Source organism: Leptonychotes weddellii, chromosome 10 (assembly GCF_054177405.1).
Source record: "Leptonychotes weddellii isolate Sample4059 chromosome 10, ASM5417740v2, whole genome shotgun sequence".
Lineage (NCBI taxonomy): Eukaryota > Metazoa > Chordata > Mammalia > Carnivora > Phocidae > Leptonychotes > Leptonychotes weddellii.
This window is the reverse complement of record NC_138378.1, coordinates 51742851-51760387: the sequence shown is the minus strand read 5'-3', so window position 1 is coordinate 51760387 and position 17537 is coordinate 51742851. Positions and strand designations below refer to the sequence as shown.

Genomic DNA, 17537 nt, shown 5'->3' with positions numbered 1-17537 from the left:
GAAAGCAGACGCTTAATGACGGAGCCACCCAGGCGCCCCAAGTATACCTGTTTTTTATAGAGATCTTTCCTACTTTGAAAGACCAAATCCTAATACATACTTGGTCTATCTCCTGTGAAACCCATTATACGTGGAATTTATTCTGTTGCCTCTTAGCTGTATTCCTTAGTGCAAAAAACTTGGCCAATACAATTTGCAGAAATACTGGAGTAACTTCTGGAACTAACTTATTCCAGCTGATGTCAGTTCACTATGTCAGATAAGCATTTGGCAAGTTAAGGGCTAATGGCACTTAAATTTTTAATGCATGTGCTTCATTTTGTTTTTTTCATTTAGGTTTTACAAAGAAACATTTGTTTCTTTAAAAGAGTAATTTCAAGATTTCTATTTATGCATCTTTTCCCTCTTTTCAACAGTAATCTGAGAAACAGAGGAAGCTCTCTATGTGATATTGCCATTTTAGTCGTTGATATTATGCATGGTTTGGAGCCCCAGACAATTGAATCTATTAACCTTCTGAAATCTAAAAAATGTCCCTTCATTGTTGCACTCAATAAGGTAAGCTCCCCTGAAGAATTAATATGAAAACATGCTTCTTAAATTTTTGTGATTAAACACATATCCTAGTATAACTTTCATATAACTATATGTATTAATGCTAAGTTAAGTGTATTTTCTGAGATCAGATGAGATCGGGTGCACTCAGGGTGGCCGTGGACAGTTAAGTGTATTTTGACAAATTTATATACACATATAACCACCACCATCAGAATATAAACCATCTTCATATTCCCAGAATGCTCACTCATGTTCTTTTACAGTAAGCCTACCCCTTTTTTCTTTTTCTTTTTTAAAGATTTTATTTATTTGACAGAGACACAGCGAGAGAGGGGACACAAGCAGGGGGAGTGGGAGAGGGAGAAGCAGGCTTCCCGCTGAGCAGGGAGCCTGATGTGGGGCTTGATCCCAGGACCCTGGGATCATGACCTGAGCCGAAGGCAGATGCTTAACGACTGAGCCACTCAGGTGCCCTGAGAAATTTTTTTTTATAATTTGTGTTTCTTATGTTCTCTATAAGTAGTCTTTAACCATTTTCATAATTTTATTTAACATTTAGATCTGTGGTATTTTTTGTTAATTTTTGTGCATAGTATAAAGATCAAGTTTCACTTTTTTCCACATGAAAATCCGGTTCAAATCCTTTTGTTGAAAAGATTATACTTCATTGATTTCTTTTTTATAATGCTGTACAGTTGACACAATGTTACATTAGTTTCAGGTGTACAACATAGTGATTGAACTATACACATTATGCTGTGTTCACAAATGTAGCTATCATCTGTTGCTGTCCAGTGCTGTTAACAGTATACTGTACCTTTTATTTTTGTGATTTATACATTCTATAACTGGAATCCTACATGTCCTACTCCCCTCCACGGTTCATCCATACCACCCCCCCCCGCCCTGCCTCTCATAACCACTTTGTTCTGTTTATGGGTCTGTTTCTACTTGTTTGCTTGTTTTTGCTTTATTTTGTTTTTTCTTTTTAGATTCCACGTATTGGTGAAATCGTATAGTATTTGTCTTTCTCTGTCAGGCTTATTTCACTTAGCATAATATCCTCTGGTTCTGTCCATGTTGTAAATGACAAGATCTCATTCATTTTTATGACTAATACTCTGGGGTGTGTGTGTGTGTATGTATGTGTACACACCACATCTTTATCCATTTAACTATCAGTGATCACTTAGGTTGCTTTCATATCTTGGCTATTGTAAATAATGATGCAATAAACATAGGTGTGCATCTCTCTCTTTGAATTAGTGTTTTCGCTTGCTTTAGGTAAATACCCAGTAGTGGGATTACTGGATCATAATGGTATTTCTATTTTTAGTTTTTTGAGGAATCTGCATACTGTTTTCCACATTGGTTGTACCAATTTACGGGGTTCCTTTTCTACACATCCTCAGCAGCACTTGTTTTTTTATTGTCTTTTTGATACTAGCCACTCTGACTCTGTCATAAGGTGGTATTTCACTGTGGTTTTGTTTCCTTGATGATTAGTGATGTTGAGCATCTTTTCATGTGTCTGTTGGCCATCATTTCTTTGTCTTCTTTGGAAAAATGTCTATTTAGGTTCTATGCCCATTGTTTTATTTATAATTTGTGTTTTGGCATGTTGCGTTGTGTTTGTTCTTTGTATATGTTTGACATGAACTCTTTATTGGATATATCCTTTGCAAATATCTTCTCTCATTCAGTAGGTTGTGTTTTTGTTTTGTTGATGGTTTCCCTAACTTTACAAAAGGTTTTTATTTTGGTGTAGTCCTAATAGTTTATCTTTACGTTTGTTTACCTTGCCTTAGGAGACATAAAAGTGTTGTTACAGCCAATGTCAGAGAAATTACTGCCTGTGTTCTCTTCTAGGAGTTTTATGGTTTCAGGTCTTACATTTAGGTCTTCAATGCATTTTGAGTTTGTTTTGTGTATGGTGTTAGAAAGTGGTTTGGTTTTATTCTTTTACATGTGGCTGTCCATGTTTCCCAGAACCACTTATTGAAGAGACTGTCTTTTCCCCATTGTATATTCCTTTCCCTTTTGTAATAGAGTGACCCTATAAGCGCTGGTTTATTTCTGGGCTCTCTGTTCTGTTCCACTGAACTGTGTCTCTCTTTGTGCCAGTACCACTCTGGTTTTCATTATGATAGTTTTGTACTATAGCTTGAAATCTGGGATAACTTGAAATCTGGGGTAACTTCAGCTTTGTTCTTTTTCTCAAGAATGCTTTCACTGTTTGGGGTCTTTTCTGATTCTATACAAATTTTACGATTATTTGTTGTAGTTCTGTGAAAATTGCTGTTGGTATTTTGATAGGGATTGCACCGAATCTGTAAATTGCTTTGGGTAGAATGGACATCTTTAACAGTATTCTTTCAGTCCACAAGTGTGGTATATCTTTCCATTTGTTTGTGTCATCTTCCATTTATCAGTGTCTTAGAGTTTTCAGAGTACCGGTTTTTCACCTTTTGGATTAAATTTGTTTCTAGGTATTTTATTCTTTCTGGCACAACTGTAAAATGGGATGGTTTTCTTAACTTGCCTTTCTCCTACTTAATTATTATTATCTATCACTATCATTATTAGTGTATAGAAATGCAAGAGATTTTTGTATATTAATTTTGTATCCTCCAACTTTACTGAATAAATGCATTCTACTCATTTTTTGGTAGAGTTTTTAGGGGTTTCTATATGTATTATCCTGTCATAACACTGACAGTGATGGTTTTACCTCTTCCTTACCAATTTGGATGACTTTTATTTCTTGTCTTATTGCTAGTGCTGGGACTTCCCGTGTTGTATTGAATAAAAGTGGCAAGAGTGGACATTCTTGCCCTGTTCAGTCTTAGAGGAAAAGCTCTCAGTTTTTCACCATTGAGTATGATGTTAGCTGTGCGTTTGTCATATATGGCCTTTATTATGTGAGGTATGTTCCCTCTAAACCCACTTTGTTGAGTTTTTATCATGAATGGATATTGGTTTTTGTCACATTCATTTTCTGAATCTATTGAGGTGATTTTAGGACTTTTGTCCTTCATTTTGTTAATGTGGTGTATCACTTTGATTGATTTTAGATATTGAACCATCTTTGCAACCCTGGAATAAATCCCACTTGATCGTGGTGAATGATTGTTTTCAGTGTATTGGTGAATTTGGTTTGCTCATGTTTTGTTGAGGATTTTTGCATCTGTGTTCATCAGAGACATTGACCTGCAGTTTTCTTTTTTTGTAGTGTCTTTGTCTTGTTTTGGAATTTGGGTAATACTGGCATCATGGAATGTATTTGGAAATTTTCCTTCTTCTGTTTTTTGGAATAGTTTGAGAGGAATAGGTATGAACTGTTCTTTAAGTGTTAGATAGAATTCACATGTGAAGCCATTTGGCTTCAAAAGTTCTAGACTTGTTTGTTGGGACTGTTTTGATAATTGGTTCAGTTTTGTTACTAGCAATTACTTGGTCTGTTTGGATTTTCTGTTTCCTCCTGATTCTGTCTTGGAAGGTTGTATGTTTCTAATGATTTATTCATTTCTTCTAAGTTGTCAAAGTTGTTGGCATATAATTTTTTTTTTTTTAATTTTCTTTATTTGAGAGAGGGAGAGCGAGCACAAGACAGAGCACACAAACGGGGAAGGACAGAGGGAGAAGCAGATTCCCTCCTGAGCAGGGAGCCTGATGCGGGGCTTGATCCCAGAACCCTGGGATCATGACCTGAGCTGAGGGCAGATCCCTGCATATAATTTTTTGTAATAGACTCCTAGTCCTTTGTATTTCTGTGGTGTCGGTAACTTCTATTTCTGATTTTGAGTCCTTTTTTTCTCAACGAGTCTGGCTAAAGGTTTATTAATTTTGTTTCTTTGTGAAGAATGAGCTCTTGGTTTCATTGATCTTCTTTATTGTTTTTATAGTCTCTTTCATTTATTTCTGCTCTAATGTGTGTTATTTCTTTCCTTCTACTAACTTTGGGCTTTTGTTGCTGTTGTTGTGTTTCCCTAGTTCCTTTATGTATAAGGTTAAATTGTTTATTTTCTTGAGATAGGCCTGTGTTTCTACAAATTTTCCTCTTATTACTGCTTTCACTGTATCACAAAGATTTTGGACTGTTGTGTTTTCATTTTCATTTGAGTTCTTCATTGACCCCCTGGTTGTTCAGTACCATGTTGTTTAGCCTTCACATGTTTTTTCCAGTGTTTCTCTTGTAATTGATTTATATTTTTATACTGTTTTGGTTGGAAAGGATTGATATGATTTCAATCTTAGTTTATTGAAACTTGTTTCGTGGCGTAACGTGATCTTTCCTGAAAAATGTTCCATGTGCACTTGAAAAGAACGTATTCCTTTGTTGTTGCACAGGATATACTATACATGTCAGTTAAGTCCATTTGGTTGGATGTGTCATTTGCTTACACTCTTTCTTTATTGATTTTGTACCTGGACGATCTATCCATGGAGGTGAAGGGTGTATTAAAGCCCCCTGCTGTTCTTGTTATTACTTGCAGTTTCTGCCCTTTATGTTTGTTAATAATTGCTTTATGTCTTCAGGTGCTCCAGCTTTATGTACATAAATACAGTTGTGGATCTTCTTGTTGGATTGATTTCTTTCTTATTATTTGTGCCTTTCTTTGTCTCTTGTAATAGTCTTTGTTTTAAAGTCTCTTTGTCTGATATAAGCATTGTTGCCCGGCTTTTTTTTTTTTCTTTCCACTTCTGTTCACATCGAATAGCTTTTTTCTGTCCCTTCTCTTTCATTCTGTGTGTTTTTAGGACTGAAGTGGGTTTCTTGTAGGCAGCATATAAATGGGTTCTTTTTTCTTAACCATTCTGTCACCCTTTGTTTTTGAATGGAGCATTCAGACCATTTACATTTAAAGTAATTATTAATTGGTATGTACTTATTGCCATTTTGTCACTTGCTTTCTGGTTTTTGTAGTTCTCTTTTTCCTTTCTTCTTCTCTTGCTCTCTTTTGTGATTAATGGTTTTCTTTAGTGTCATGATTGAATTTCTTTTGTGTGTCTATTACGGGTTTTCGTTTGTGGTTACCATGAGGTTCACTTGTGACATCCAAAGTATATAGCAGTGTATATTAATTTGGTGGTCAGTCACGTTTGAACATAGTCTAAAAGAACTTCATTTTTATTTACTTCCTCCACGTTTTAAATATATGTTGTTATATTTTGCATCTTTTTATTTTGTGAGTCTTTTTTCCTTTTATAATTTTGTTCTATTATGGCCTTTTCTTTTTCAATTATAGAAGTCTCTTGGATATTTCTTGTAAGGCTGGTGTAGGTAGTGAAGAACTCCTTTAACTTTTGTATGTCTGGGAAACTCTTGATCTGTCCTTCAATTCTAAATAACCTTGATGGGTATAATATTTTTGGTTGTAGTTTTTTTTCCACTCCTTTGTGGACTGCACATTTCCACTGACAGATCAGCTGATAGGAGCCTTATAAGGTTTCCTTTGCATATAACTAGTTGCTGCTTTTAAAATTCCTTCTTTATCTTTCATCTTTGATATTTTAACTATGTTTCATGATATGGACCTCCTTGGCTTCAATGTGTTTGGAACTTTCTCTGCCTCCTGAACCTGGATGTCTGTTTCCTTCCCAGGGCTAAAGAAGTTTTCAGCTATTACTTCCTGAAATAAGTTTTCTGCCCCTTTCTCTCTCTGTTTTCTCCTTATGGGACCTCTATAAAGAGAATGTTTGTTTGCTTGATATATCTAAGAAATCCCTTAATCTAGCCTCATTTTTTTTCTTTTTCTTTTTTTCTGTTCAGCTTTGGTGCTTCCCATTTCCCTGTTTTCTAGATCACTGATCCCTTCTTATGCATCCTTAAATCTGTTGATTCCATCTAATGTATTTTTCCTTTCAGTTATTGTATTCTTCAACTCTGATTGGTTCTTTCTTATATTTTCTATGTCTTTTTTGAAGTTCTCCCTGAGTTCATTCATGGTTCTCTCCAGTCCAGTGAGCATCTTCATTACCATTACTTTGAATTCTTTATCAGGCATAGTGCTTATCTCCATTTAATTCTTTTTCTGAGGTTTTGTCTTGTTCTTTTGTTTGGAGTATATTCTTTTGTCATTTCATTTTTATTTCTTCCTCTGTTTGTATGAATTAGGTGGAACAGCTGTTTCTCCTCAGCTAGAGGGAGTGATGTTGTGTATGGGTTCCTGTGTAAAATGTGCTTGGTGAGTTTGGGTGGCTGGCTGGAGCTGTGGTATTTGTGGGCTGTGGGTCCTGGCACACTCCATGTTGGGGCCACTCTGGTACGATAATCAGAACTGAAGTAGGTTCAAGCTGGGTGTTCCTGGGGCTCTCCACCCAGAGGGCAGCGCAGCTGGAGGTCAAATGGGTAAAAGCCAGGGGGTCCCAGGGCTGTATTTGCAGAGAGCACCCTAGCATCACAGCTAAAGCTAAAGTTGGTGTAAGCCAGGGGACTTGGGGGCTCTCCTTGCAAAGAGCACTCTGACGGGACAGCTGAAACTGAGTGGGCACAGGCTGGGGCAGTCCTATACTAAAGGCACCCTGGGAGTACAGCTGAACCTGAAGTGGATGCAAGCTAGGGGCCCTGGGGCTCTCCATGCAGGGGCACCCTGGTGGTGGCTGAAGCCAGGGCGGGTGTGGGCAAGGGTGTCCTGGGGCACTCTGTGCAGGAGGTTCCCTGGCAAGTTGTCTGGAGTCTAAGCTGGTGTGGGTTGGGAGGTTCTGACATGCTCTACACCAGGGGTGCCCTGGTAAGTGTCTGGAGCCAAAGTGGTGTGGGCCTGGAGTGCTCTAGGGTGCTTTGTGTTCGTGTAACCTTGACGAGACAGCTGGATCTGTAGTGAGGGCTGGCCAGGCATGTCCTGGTATGCATTGCACTGGAGCCACCTTGATGGGATGGCTTGGGCTGGTGTGGGCTAGGGACTCAGGGCTCACTGAGGTTGGAGGGCCCGCTAGAGTGCCTGGACCTTGCCCCTGTTTGTGCTGTCAGGGTGGAGGGGAATGTGAACTTTGGTACTTGAAAGTAACTCTTGACAGTACCTGGAGAGAGTTTCAGCAGTTCATCTGCTGTTACGGTTCTAGAACTGGTTCCTTTACATTCTAGTTGTCCTTTCAAACCGCAGCTTTTTTTCTGTACCCCAGGGCAGACGAATCTGCTCACAGTCCCTCAGTACTATCCCTCCACACAGCAGTTCGCAGTGTTGTGGATGGGGGTTCTCTTTGTGTCTTCCTCTTTCTTGCCATTCTCTGTGTGGTCTTTGTTGTGCAGAAGCTGTTCCAGTTAGCTCTTACTTCTTCTTCAGGATCAGTGCTCTGTGAATAGGTGTAGATTTGGTGTGTCCATGGAGGTGGTAAGTTCAGTGTCTTCCTACATCTTGCCATCTTAGACCAGAAGTTCTCCATTGAATTCCTTTTGAATCTTTGTTGAAAAATAATTAAGCCATGTATATATATATGTCCCTTTTTGGTATTTATCTTCTCTTCCATTGACGTATATATCCATCCTTATGCCACTACTACCCTATCTTGATTATTATAGCTTTATAGTAATGTCTTGAAAGCAGGTAGTGGTCATTTCTTTAACGTTTCATTACTCAAAACTGTTTTGGTTATTTTAGGGTCCTTGAATTTTCATTTAAGTTTAGAATCTGCCTCTTAGTTTTTACAAAAAGCCTTCTGGAAGTTTTATTGGGGTTGTATTTAATCTGTAGATAAATTCTATAAGAGTTGACATTTTATCAAAATTGAGTCTTCCGATAAGTGAACATGATATCTCTACATTTACTTAGTTCTTTATTTTCTCTTAATGATATTTTGTAGTTTCCCTGTCCATGTGTTGGACATATTTTTCTAAATTTATCTGTAGTATTTCATGGTTTTGGTGCTATTGTAAATACCATTTTAAAAATTCAGATTTCTAATTTTAATTTTATATAGGAATATAGTTGATTTTTATGTATTCATTTTTAATCTTGTGATCTTATTAAATTAACTGGTTAGGCCTAGTAGCTTAGTTTTGTAGGTCATGTGGGATTTTCCATCTGCACAATTATCTGCGCATATAACAGCTGTTTTACTTTCATGTGTGTGCTCTGTAAATTTTCTTCTTCCTTACTGCACTAACTAGACGTTCTAGAACAATGTAGAATAAAAGTAATGACAGACACCTTGCTTTTTGCCCCATCTTAGGGGAAGTAGCTGGTCTTTCACCGTTACATATGCAGTCAGTCATAGGTTGTTTAAAGTGTTACTTGTGTGGTTTTTTTTTTTTTTTTTAAGTCATGAGTTGTTGATTTTTGTCAGATGGCTATTCCACATCTCTTGAGATATTTATGTGGCTTTTCCTCTCTTCTGTAAGATGAACTAATGTTGATATTTTGAGGGGACTTTACTAACTTTTTATTATTAAGACTTTATTTTTTTTTCTTTTTTAGAGCCATTTAAGATTTACAGCAATGTTGAAGGGAAGGTACAGAGATTTCCCACTACCCCTGCCTCCCCCAGGCACAGTCTCCCCCATTATCAGCACCTTCCCTCTCACATCAGAGTGATAGATTTGTTATAATTGATGAACTTAGATTGACTTACCATCATCCAGAGTCCATGGTTTACTTCTTGGTGTTGTACATTCTGTGGGTTTGGACAAATGTATAATGACCTGTATCTATCATTTTGGTATCATAGAGTATTTTTACTGCCTTGAAAATCTTTCTGCTCTGCTTGTTTGTTCCCCCACCTCCCAATCCCTAGCAAAAAAGTCCCGGATCTTTTTACTGTCTGTATAGTTTTGCCTTTTCCAGAGTGTCATATAGTTGGTATTGTACAGTATTCTACAGTAAGCTTTATCAGGTCACCTTCTTTTACTTAAAAATAGGAATTAAAGTTTCCTCCATCTGTTTTCATGGTTTAATGGCTCATTTTTTACTTTTAGCTCATTATTCATTTTGTTTAATAACTCCATTGTCTGGATGCACTAGAGTTTATTCATTCATCCATTAAAGGGCGTCTTGGTTGCTTGCAAGTTTGGCAGTTATGAATGAAGCTGCTGTAAACCTCCCTGTGCAGGTTTGTGTGTGGACATATGTCTTTACCTCCTCTGGGTGAATACCAACGAGTGTGATGGTGGATTATATGGTAATAGTGTTTAGTTTTGGAAGAAACTGCCAGACTCTTCTCAAGTGGTTTTAAGTTTGCAGTCCCACCAGCAGTGATTGAGAATTCCTGTTGCTCTACATCTTGACCAGCATTTGGTATTCTGTTTTGGATTTTGGCCATTCTAATAGGTATGAGGTAGTATTTCATTGTTTTAATTTGTGTTTCCTTAAGATGTTCTATAAGAGGTGGAACATCTTTTCATGTGCTTATTTGCCATTTCTGAGGTGTCAAATTCATTGGCCCTTTTTTAAATTGGATTGTTTTATTTTTTAAGAGTCCTTAATATGTTTTGGATACAACTTCTTTATCAGATGTCTTTTGCACATGTTTTCTCCCAGTCTGGCTTCTTATTTTACTCTCTAGACTCACTCACTATTTCATAGAGGTTCTTAATTTTAATGAAGTTCAGCTTATTGGATTCTTTCTTCCAAAGATCATGCCTTTGGTGTGGTATCTAAACAGTCCTCACCACAGCCAAGGTCATCACATTTTCTCTTCTTCTAGGAGTTTGAGTTTTGTATGTTACATTTAGGTCTGTGATTATTCTGAGTTAATTTTTGTAACATGGAGGGCCTGTGTTATGCCTAGATTCAGTTTTTTTTGCGTGTGGATGTCCAGTTGTTCCAGCACCATTTGTTGATTACTGTTGAATTTTTAAATGTTAAACCAACCCTTGTATTACTAGAATAAACCCTACTTGATCATGATGTATTTTCTCTCTTTCATATATTGCCAGATTTGATTTGATAAGTTTTTGTTGATGATTTTTGTGTCTGTATTCATGAGTGATTTTGCTATATAGTTTTCCTTTCCTGTAACGTCTTTTGTCTAGTTTTGTTATCATCAGAGTAATGTTGCCTTGTAAGATGAAGTAAGAAGTGTATCCTCCTTTATTTTCTGAAAGAGTTTGTATAGAAATGATAGAATTTCTTTTAAGTGTTTATGGTAGATTTCACCAGGAAGCCCCATCTGCATAGAATCTCTTTTAAACAGGTACAGGTTATTTTGGTTTTTTACTTTAATTCGTATAGAAATTTGTGTTTCAGAGAACCAGCTCTTTGTTTTATTGATATTCTCTACTGTTTGTCTGTTTTATATCTCATTGATATCCAGTGTTAATTTCATCATTTCCTTCTTTCTGCTTTGGTTTTCATGTCTACTTTTTCTAAGTTACGGTGGAATTTTAGATTGTTGATTTCAGATATTTTTTCTTGTCTAATAGAAGTATTTAAGGGTATGTTTAGCACACTGTTAAAAGCACTGCTTAGGGGCGCCTGGGTAGCTCAGTCGGTTAAGCATCTGACTCTTGATTTCCGCTCAGGTTGTGCTCTCAGGGTTGTTGGATTGAGGCCTGAGTCTGGCTCTGTGGTCAGCGCAGTCTTCTTGTCCCTTTCCCTCTGCTCCATTTGTGCTCACTCACTATCTCTAGAATAAATAAAATCTTAAAAAAAAAAAAAAAAGCACTGCTTAGGTATGTTGTGCTTTTAATATCATTAAGGTCAAATTATTTTCTGAATATTTTTACTTGATACAGAATTAGAGGTTTAAAAAATATTTTTTTCCTTCATCATCATTGCTTTATGGCTTTTATCTTTAGTTATCCTTTGTTTCCCTGTGTGAATGTGTCTTCCTTTTCCTTTGCTTTTAAGAACTTTTAAGCGTTCATCATTGAGATTATGTAATAGTTTGTTTATCCTACTTTAGTTTGATTTTCTTAGATCTTTGAATTTATATATTCATCAATTTTAAAAATTTTAAAAATTCAGATACTTTTTGTAAGTGAGTAAGGTTTTCTTTCATGCTGTTTTCGTATGCTTCCCTTGGGATAGTTTTTACTGCTACATCTTCAAGGCTTTCAGTCTTTTCTTTTGTAATATATAATTTGCTGTTAAGCTTATCCAGTGAATTTTTTTTCATATTCTGTGGTTTTTAGTTCTACTACAGGTTTCATATTTTTCCTATAAAGTCACATATATTTATAATAACTATTTTAAGGACCTCATATGCTAATTATAACATCTTTGTCATTTCTGGGTCTATTTCTACTAACTAATTTTTCTCCTTTGTAGCATTCAGGTTCGGGCAGCCTCCTTATATTGTAGCCCTAGACTGAGGAAACAGATTTTGCTTGTTTGTTTTTACTATTAAATAGTTTTTCCTCCCTATACCCATTTATCACACTTTTGAAAAGTGAAGGAAAATACATGACTTATTTAACTCAGTAAATCTAATTTGAGCAGTAAAACAATTAAAATGGGCTGTTCTCTGAGATAGGATGTAATTTTTATTTTCTATTTTTTTGGTGTATAATTTTCCTGGTGATGATACTTGCTGTAATTCTTATTTCTGACTACTAAACAGAACCATTTTGGAATTCCAACAAAATACAGTAATAGTCCTAAGATAATTCTAAGATCTCATCTTTTGCAAGCAAATGGCAGCCTTTCCTGAACTGGTTTGGAGGCTGATGGGCAGCATGTTACCTCAGAAGTTTCTAATTTAAGAGGGGATGCAGTTAGGCGGGTTATACAAGCTTTTTGGTATAATAAAATATTTGAGTAATTCACACTCTCCTGAATGTATATAATAGACATTAGGAACTTTTAGGAGTTTTAACTTTAATTAATTCCTGAGTGTTCTGAATGTTTTAAAGATGTTTCTTAACGAAAAATTTTTGTCTAGATTGATAGGTTGTATGATTGGAAAAAGAGCCCCGATTCTGACGTGGCTGCTACTTTAAAGAAGCAAAAAAAGAATACAAAAGATGAATTTGAGGAGCGAGCAAAGGCTATTATTGTGGAATTTGCACAGCAGGTAAGAAAACTTTCCCTTGAAGAGCCTATATCATAGAATATTTTTTCTTTTTGTTCTGTTGTCCTTATAATAAAGCCAGCAGTTTCACTAATGCTGGTTCTGTTCCCTTATCAATGGCATGTAGTGTTCTCCATTCTTTTCCCTTATCCCTTTTTTTCTTTTTAAATTAGATAGTATTTCAAAGATCTGTCTTTGTAGTCTGAATGTTTAAATTTTACTTTTTTTTTTTTTAAGATTTTATTTATTTATTTGACATAGAGACAGCGAGAGCAGGAACACAAGCAGGGGGAGTGGGAGAGGGAGAAGCAGGCTTCCCGCTGAGCAGGCAGCCCGATGTGGGGCTCGATCCCAGGACCCTGGGATCATGACCTGAGCCGAAGGCAGCCGCTTAACGACTGAGCCACCCAGGCGCCCTGAATGTTTAAATTTTAAAAATAAAGTTGACTTGGAGGGGCACCTGGGTAGCTCAGTTGGTTAAGCGTCTGACTCTTGATTTCCGTTCAAGTCATGATCTCAGGGTTATGAGATCGAGCCTTGTGTCAGGCTCTGCGCTCAGTGGGGAGTCCGCTTGAGGTTCTCTCTCTTCCTCTGCCCCTTCCCCCTAAAATAAATAAACTAAAAAAAAATAAAGTTGACTTGGAAAGAAACTACTTTTCTGTGATACAACTAATACCTACAGGATATTCATGATCTCTTGAGTGTTTTTGAGGAGTTTCACAAAGAGGAGCTATTTGCTTATCTGTCGTCTTATCAGTCGTGCTGTCCTGGGTACTTCCTTCCACAGCTTGGCCTTTTGGAATGATTTTGCTTTTTATGTCTCTAGGGTTTGAATGCAGCTTTGTTTTATGAGAATAAGGATCCCCGTACTTTTGTGTCCTTGGTACCTACCTCTGCGCATACTGGTGATGGCATGGGAAGTCTGATCTACCTTCTTGTTGAGTTAACTCAGACTATGTTGAGCAAGAGACTTGCACACTGTGAGGAGCTAAGAGCACAGGTTATGGAGGTGAGGATCAGCTTTTGAGTTTATTTTTCCTTTGCCTTTAACAGTGAGTTCTGGGCTGGGGGCTGTCTCCTGCTATAGTGTAGTCTCTCTCTCACTCCCTTTATACTATGTCTCTCAGGTTAAGGCTCTCCCAGGAATGGGCACCACTATAGATGTGATACTGATCAATGGGCGTTTGAAGGAAGGAGATACAATTATTGTTCCTGGAGTAGAGGGGCCCATTGTAACTCAGATTCGAGGCCTCCTATTACCTCCTCCAATGAAGGAATTACGGGTGAAGGTAAGCCTAGGTGGTAAGTGTTGACACATGGGGACATGTACAGTGTGTATGAGTTCTGTTGAGGTCACTTCTTCACTTCACAGCTGCTTGGCTTAATAGGCCCTTGCTCCTCAGCCTCTATTAGATGTCTTCATAAAGGGATCATCTGTCAGAATGGACAAGTGTCAAGTTCTTCTTATCTAAGCTTTCCATGAGAACTGAAGTATATTGTTTTGGTTCTAAACTGCCAACTAGTTTTTTATTCACATTTTTTTATTATGAAATAAAACAAATACAGAAAACTACACAAAACATAGAGGAAGAGTTGAACAAATTTTTAGGAAGCAGACAAACAGATGAAGAATAGAACATTGTTGACACCCCGGAAGCCTGTGTGCCTCTCACGGATGTTAGCGCCCCCTCCCAACACCTTCCTAAAAGTTAACCGTGCTTCCATGTTTATGAGAGTAACTGATATCCTTTGTTAAAAATGGTTTTAATACCTGAGTGTGTTCCCCTAAAAAATATGTATGGACTTCATAAAGTAGAGTCGTTCTCATTTCCATTGTATCTGGCTTCTTTTAACTCAAAAAAAAAAAAAAAAAAAGAAAAGACTTTTAAGATTTACCCATGTTGTTTCATATAGCTGTAGTTCATTTTTGTTGTGTGGTATTCTCCATGAATATATCATGGTTTATTTATCTGTTCTCCTGTTGATGGCACATGTAGGGTATCTCTAGCTTTTAAATTTTTGCTATTAACAACAGTGTTGTTGCTTTGAACACTCTTGGTGCAGTTGTGCAAGTTTCTGCAGGGTATGTGCCTAGGAGTGAATTGCTAAGTCCTTAGCTTGTGCTCAGCTCCAGTTTTACTGGATAAGGCCACACTGTTGTTCACAGTGAGTCCAACAAGTTACACTTTCAACTGCAGTATATTAGGGTTGCACAACTGTCAGCTCTTTGATCCTGTCAGATTTTAAAATTTTTCCATCTGGTAGCTCATTGTTTCATTTGGTACTTACCTGATTGAAATATGGTTGGCCATTATTTTGTATGTTTATTAGCCATTTAAGTTCACTCCTTCATGCAATGTCCCCGTGGTCCAGCATTGTCTGTCTTTATAGTAACGGGAGTGGTCTGTATAGTCGGGAGACTAGACTGTTAGTGGCTTGTATGCATCGCAGCATCTTCCGGTCTTTTTACCTTTTCTATGGTGTCTTAAGAAACAGAAGTGTTTAATTTTAATGTTGAATTTACCAATCTTTTGTGTTTATTGCTTTTTGTGGCTACTTTAAGAAAAATTTTCCTACCCCATGGTCATGAAAATATGGTCTCTTACATCATCTCCTGCTCCTAACCACTTTTCAGATAAATGTGGTAGCAAATGTTTTGATCTCTACAGAACCAGTATGAAAAGCATAAAGAAGTAGAAGCAGCTCAGGGAGTAAAGATTCTTGGAAAAGACCTAGAGAAGACATTGGCTGGTTTACCCCTCCTGGTGGCTTATAAAGAAGATGAAATCCCAGTTCTTAAAGTAAGTTACTTAAATTTTTTTTTTCCTCCGAAGCTGTGTGAGTTTGACACACCAGCAGGGCACATGTTGGTAGTGATGAGTGAAGTGGGCACCACTGTCTTTGTGAAGCCTTACCTGGTGGCTCATAGCAAACAGTTGATGCGTTTAGATTACTTCAGTTTGCACAGTCCTCTGAATTAGCATAAGTAATATTTATATACACTAGAATTCTAAAATACACGTTTTATTTAAAGAAAAAACGAATCAAAAGCCCAGAATTTGTTGTTCATGTTTTTAGGTATCCGAATATGCCGACAGAACTCAAGAAAATTTTACAAGGAAGTAGGAGTTGTTTTAAAGCTTGTGTGCCTGTCTGTAGGAGCAGATGCCCACTGGAGTCCAGCATAGTTTCCCAAAAGCAAACTTTGAGTTTATATACTCACTTGCCGAAGAGAAGATGACACTCCCCCGAACACATTGGCTCATCTCGTATGCTGGGACTCCTGTTACTCCTCAGATGGCACCAGGTCACCACCATCAGGGAGTTGGCCACCTGAGGGGAGGGCCAGTAAGGAGAGGGCAGGCATCCCTCTTTGGTCAGGCCCAACTATGGCAGGGACTGCTGCGTCCTCCATGGCTTGGACACGGCTGTCCTACTTCTTCCTGGGGGAAATCTCTTCATCTCTGAAGGAGCAGTGACAGAGTTTTGAAAAGGACGCCGAGGTTAGGGCATTTCAGTGAAGGCAGTCAAGCAGAGCCCGTGGGCTACCGTAACACATTACACTGATGTAGTCCTTTTAATTTTGAAAAGATTCTTCTCGTTTCATTCTGTTCACCCAGCTACCTTATTTGCCAAGTACAGCAGAGGTTAAATAGATTTCCATATTAGTAAACCTAAGACAAAGGTGAAGTGTGGGACACAGCTCAGATTCGGCTCCTAAATCTCCTCCTCCTTTCCAGCACAGGTTCTGCTACACCTTACGTTTTCTTAGCCTTGGTTTCATATTTTCATGTGAATACTTCACTAAAAAGAGAAACACAGTTTAATTCTAGGCCATTGCTGGTTTACAACCTTGTCACATTTAACTTCTTTTCAAGGATGAGTTGATCCATGAGTTAAAGCAGACACTAAATGCTATCAAGTTGGAAGAAAAAGGAGTCTATGTCCAGGCATCTACACTGGGATCTTTGGAAGCTCTACTTGAATTTCTAAAAACATCAGAAGTGCCCGTAAGTAATCCTACCCGACTCCACAGGAGTCTGTGATAGTCATGGTTTGTAGTGCGGTTTCTTTTCCCGGACACAGGCATTTAAGCTCAGAAACTCCCTTTCTACAGTATGCAGGAATTAACATTGGTCCAGTCCATAAAAAAGATGTTATGAAGGCTTCGGTGATGCTGGAACATGATCCCCAGTAAGTGATTTTTCTTCTGCTGTGAAGGCTTTTTCATATTACCTGTTTTCTTCAGACTCCATGACACACTCTGTGTTTCTCCGAATGATCTTTATTGTGTTTGAACCTTTCAGGTATGCAGTAATTTTGGCCTTTGATGTGAGAATTGAACGGGATGCACAAGAAATGGCTGATAGTTTAGGAGTTAGAATTTTTAGTGCAGAGATTATTTATCATTTATTTGATGCCTTTACGAAATATAGACAAGACTACAAGAAACAGAAACAAGAAGAATTTAAGTAAGTTGGTCATTTTACTTACTTTGGGTCTTTGGTAATGAAGTTGGTTGAGAATTACCAAGTATGAGTTTCTCCCGCTATCCTGAAAGTAAAGCGTTTCTGTGAAACCTTCCATGAGGCGAAATGGCATAGCGTGAAGAAGCAATTACCATTAATTTATATGGAAAATTTTCTGAGCACTCCCGGGCCCAAACAATAAACAAAATAAATCGAAGTGAAGCCCAGATGCTCACAGACACAGCTCCCAGCTCTGGCGGCGTGACGCTGAGATGCTGAGTGTGGTCCCTGGGAAGAAGCTTGGCGCGGCCGCTCTGTTTGGGGTGCCCGCTGCCTCTTAATGGCTCACTGCAAAACAAATGCTAAACGTTTTTGCTTTTTACCTTTTTTCGTAAGAGCAAAATCCTCCTCTTTTGGTGAGGGAAAGCAGGTACTAACATAGGTCTGTTGCAAAAGCAAGGTGGCATCAGGCGAACTTTGGCCATGTGGGGGAATACCTATACCAGATAGGTTTGTGGCCGATAGAAGCAGCATGGCATTTGCTCATCCAGAAGAGGCTGC

The 17537-nt window shown here is 37.8% G+C and overlaps 1 protein-coding gene across 1 annotated transcript in view; it reads left to right on the top strand.

Annotated features, from left to right (window-relative positions):
• EIF5B (eukaryotic translation initiation factor 5B) overlaps positions 1–17537 on the top strand; it is a 76858-nt gene that overhangs the window by 54852 nt on the left and 4469 nt on the right. The window contains exons 11-18 of the mRNA XM_081832302.1: positions 417–558; positions 12379–12510; positions 13334–13516; positions 13635–13796; positions 15177–15308; positions 16386–16517; positions 16625–16701; positions 16815–16979. Coding sequence (XP_081688428.1) covers positions 417–558; positions 12379–12510; positions 13334–13516; positions 13635–13796; positions 15177–15308; positions 16386–16517; positions 16625–16701; positions 16815–16979 — 1125 coding nt within the window. The remainder of the gene's footprint in view (positions 1–416; positions 559–12378; positions 12511–13333; positions 13517–13634; positions 13797–15176; positions 15309–16385; positions 16518–16624; positions 16702–16814; positions 16980–17537) is intronic.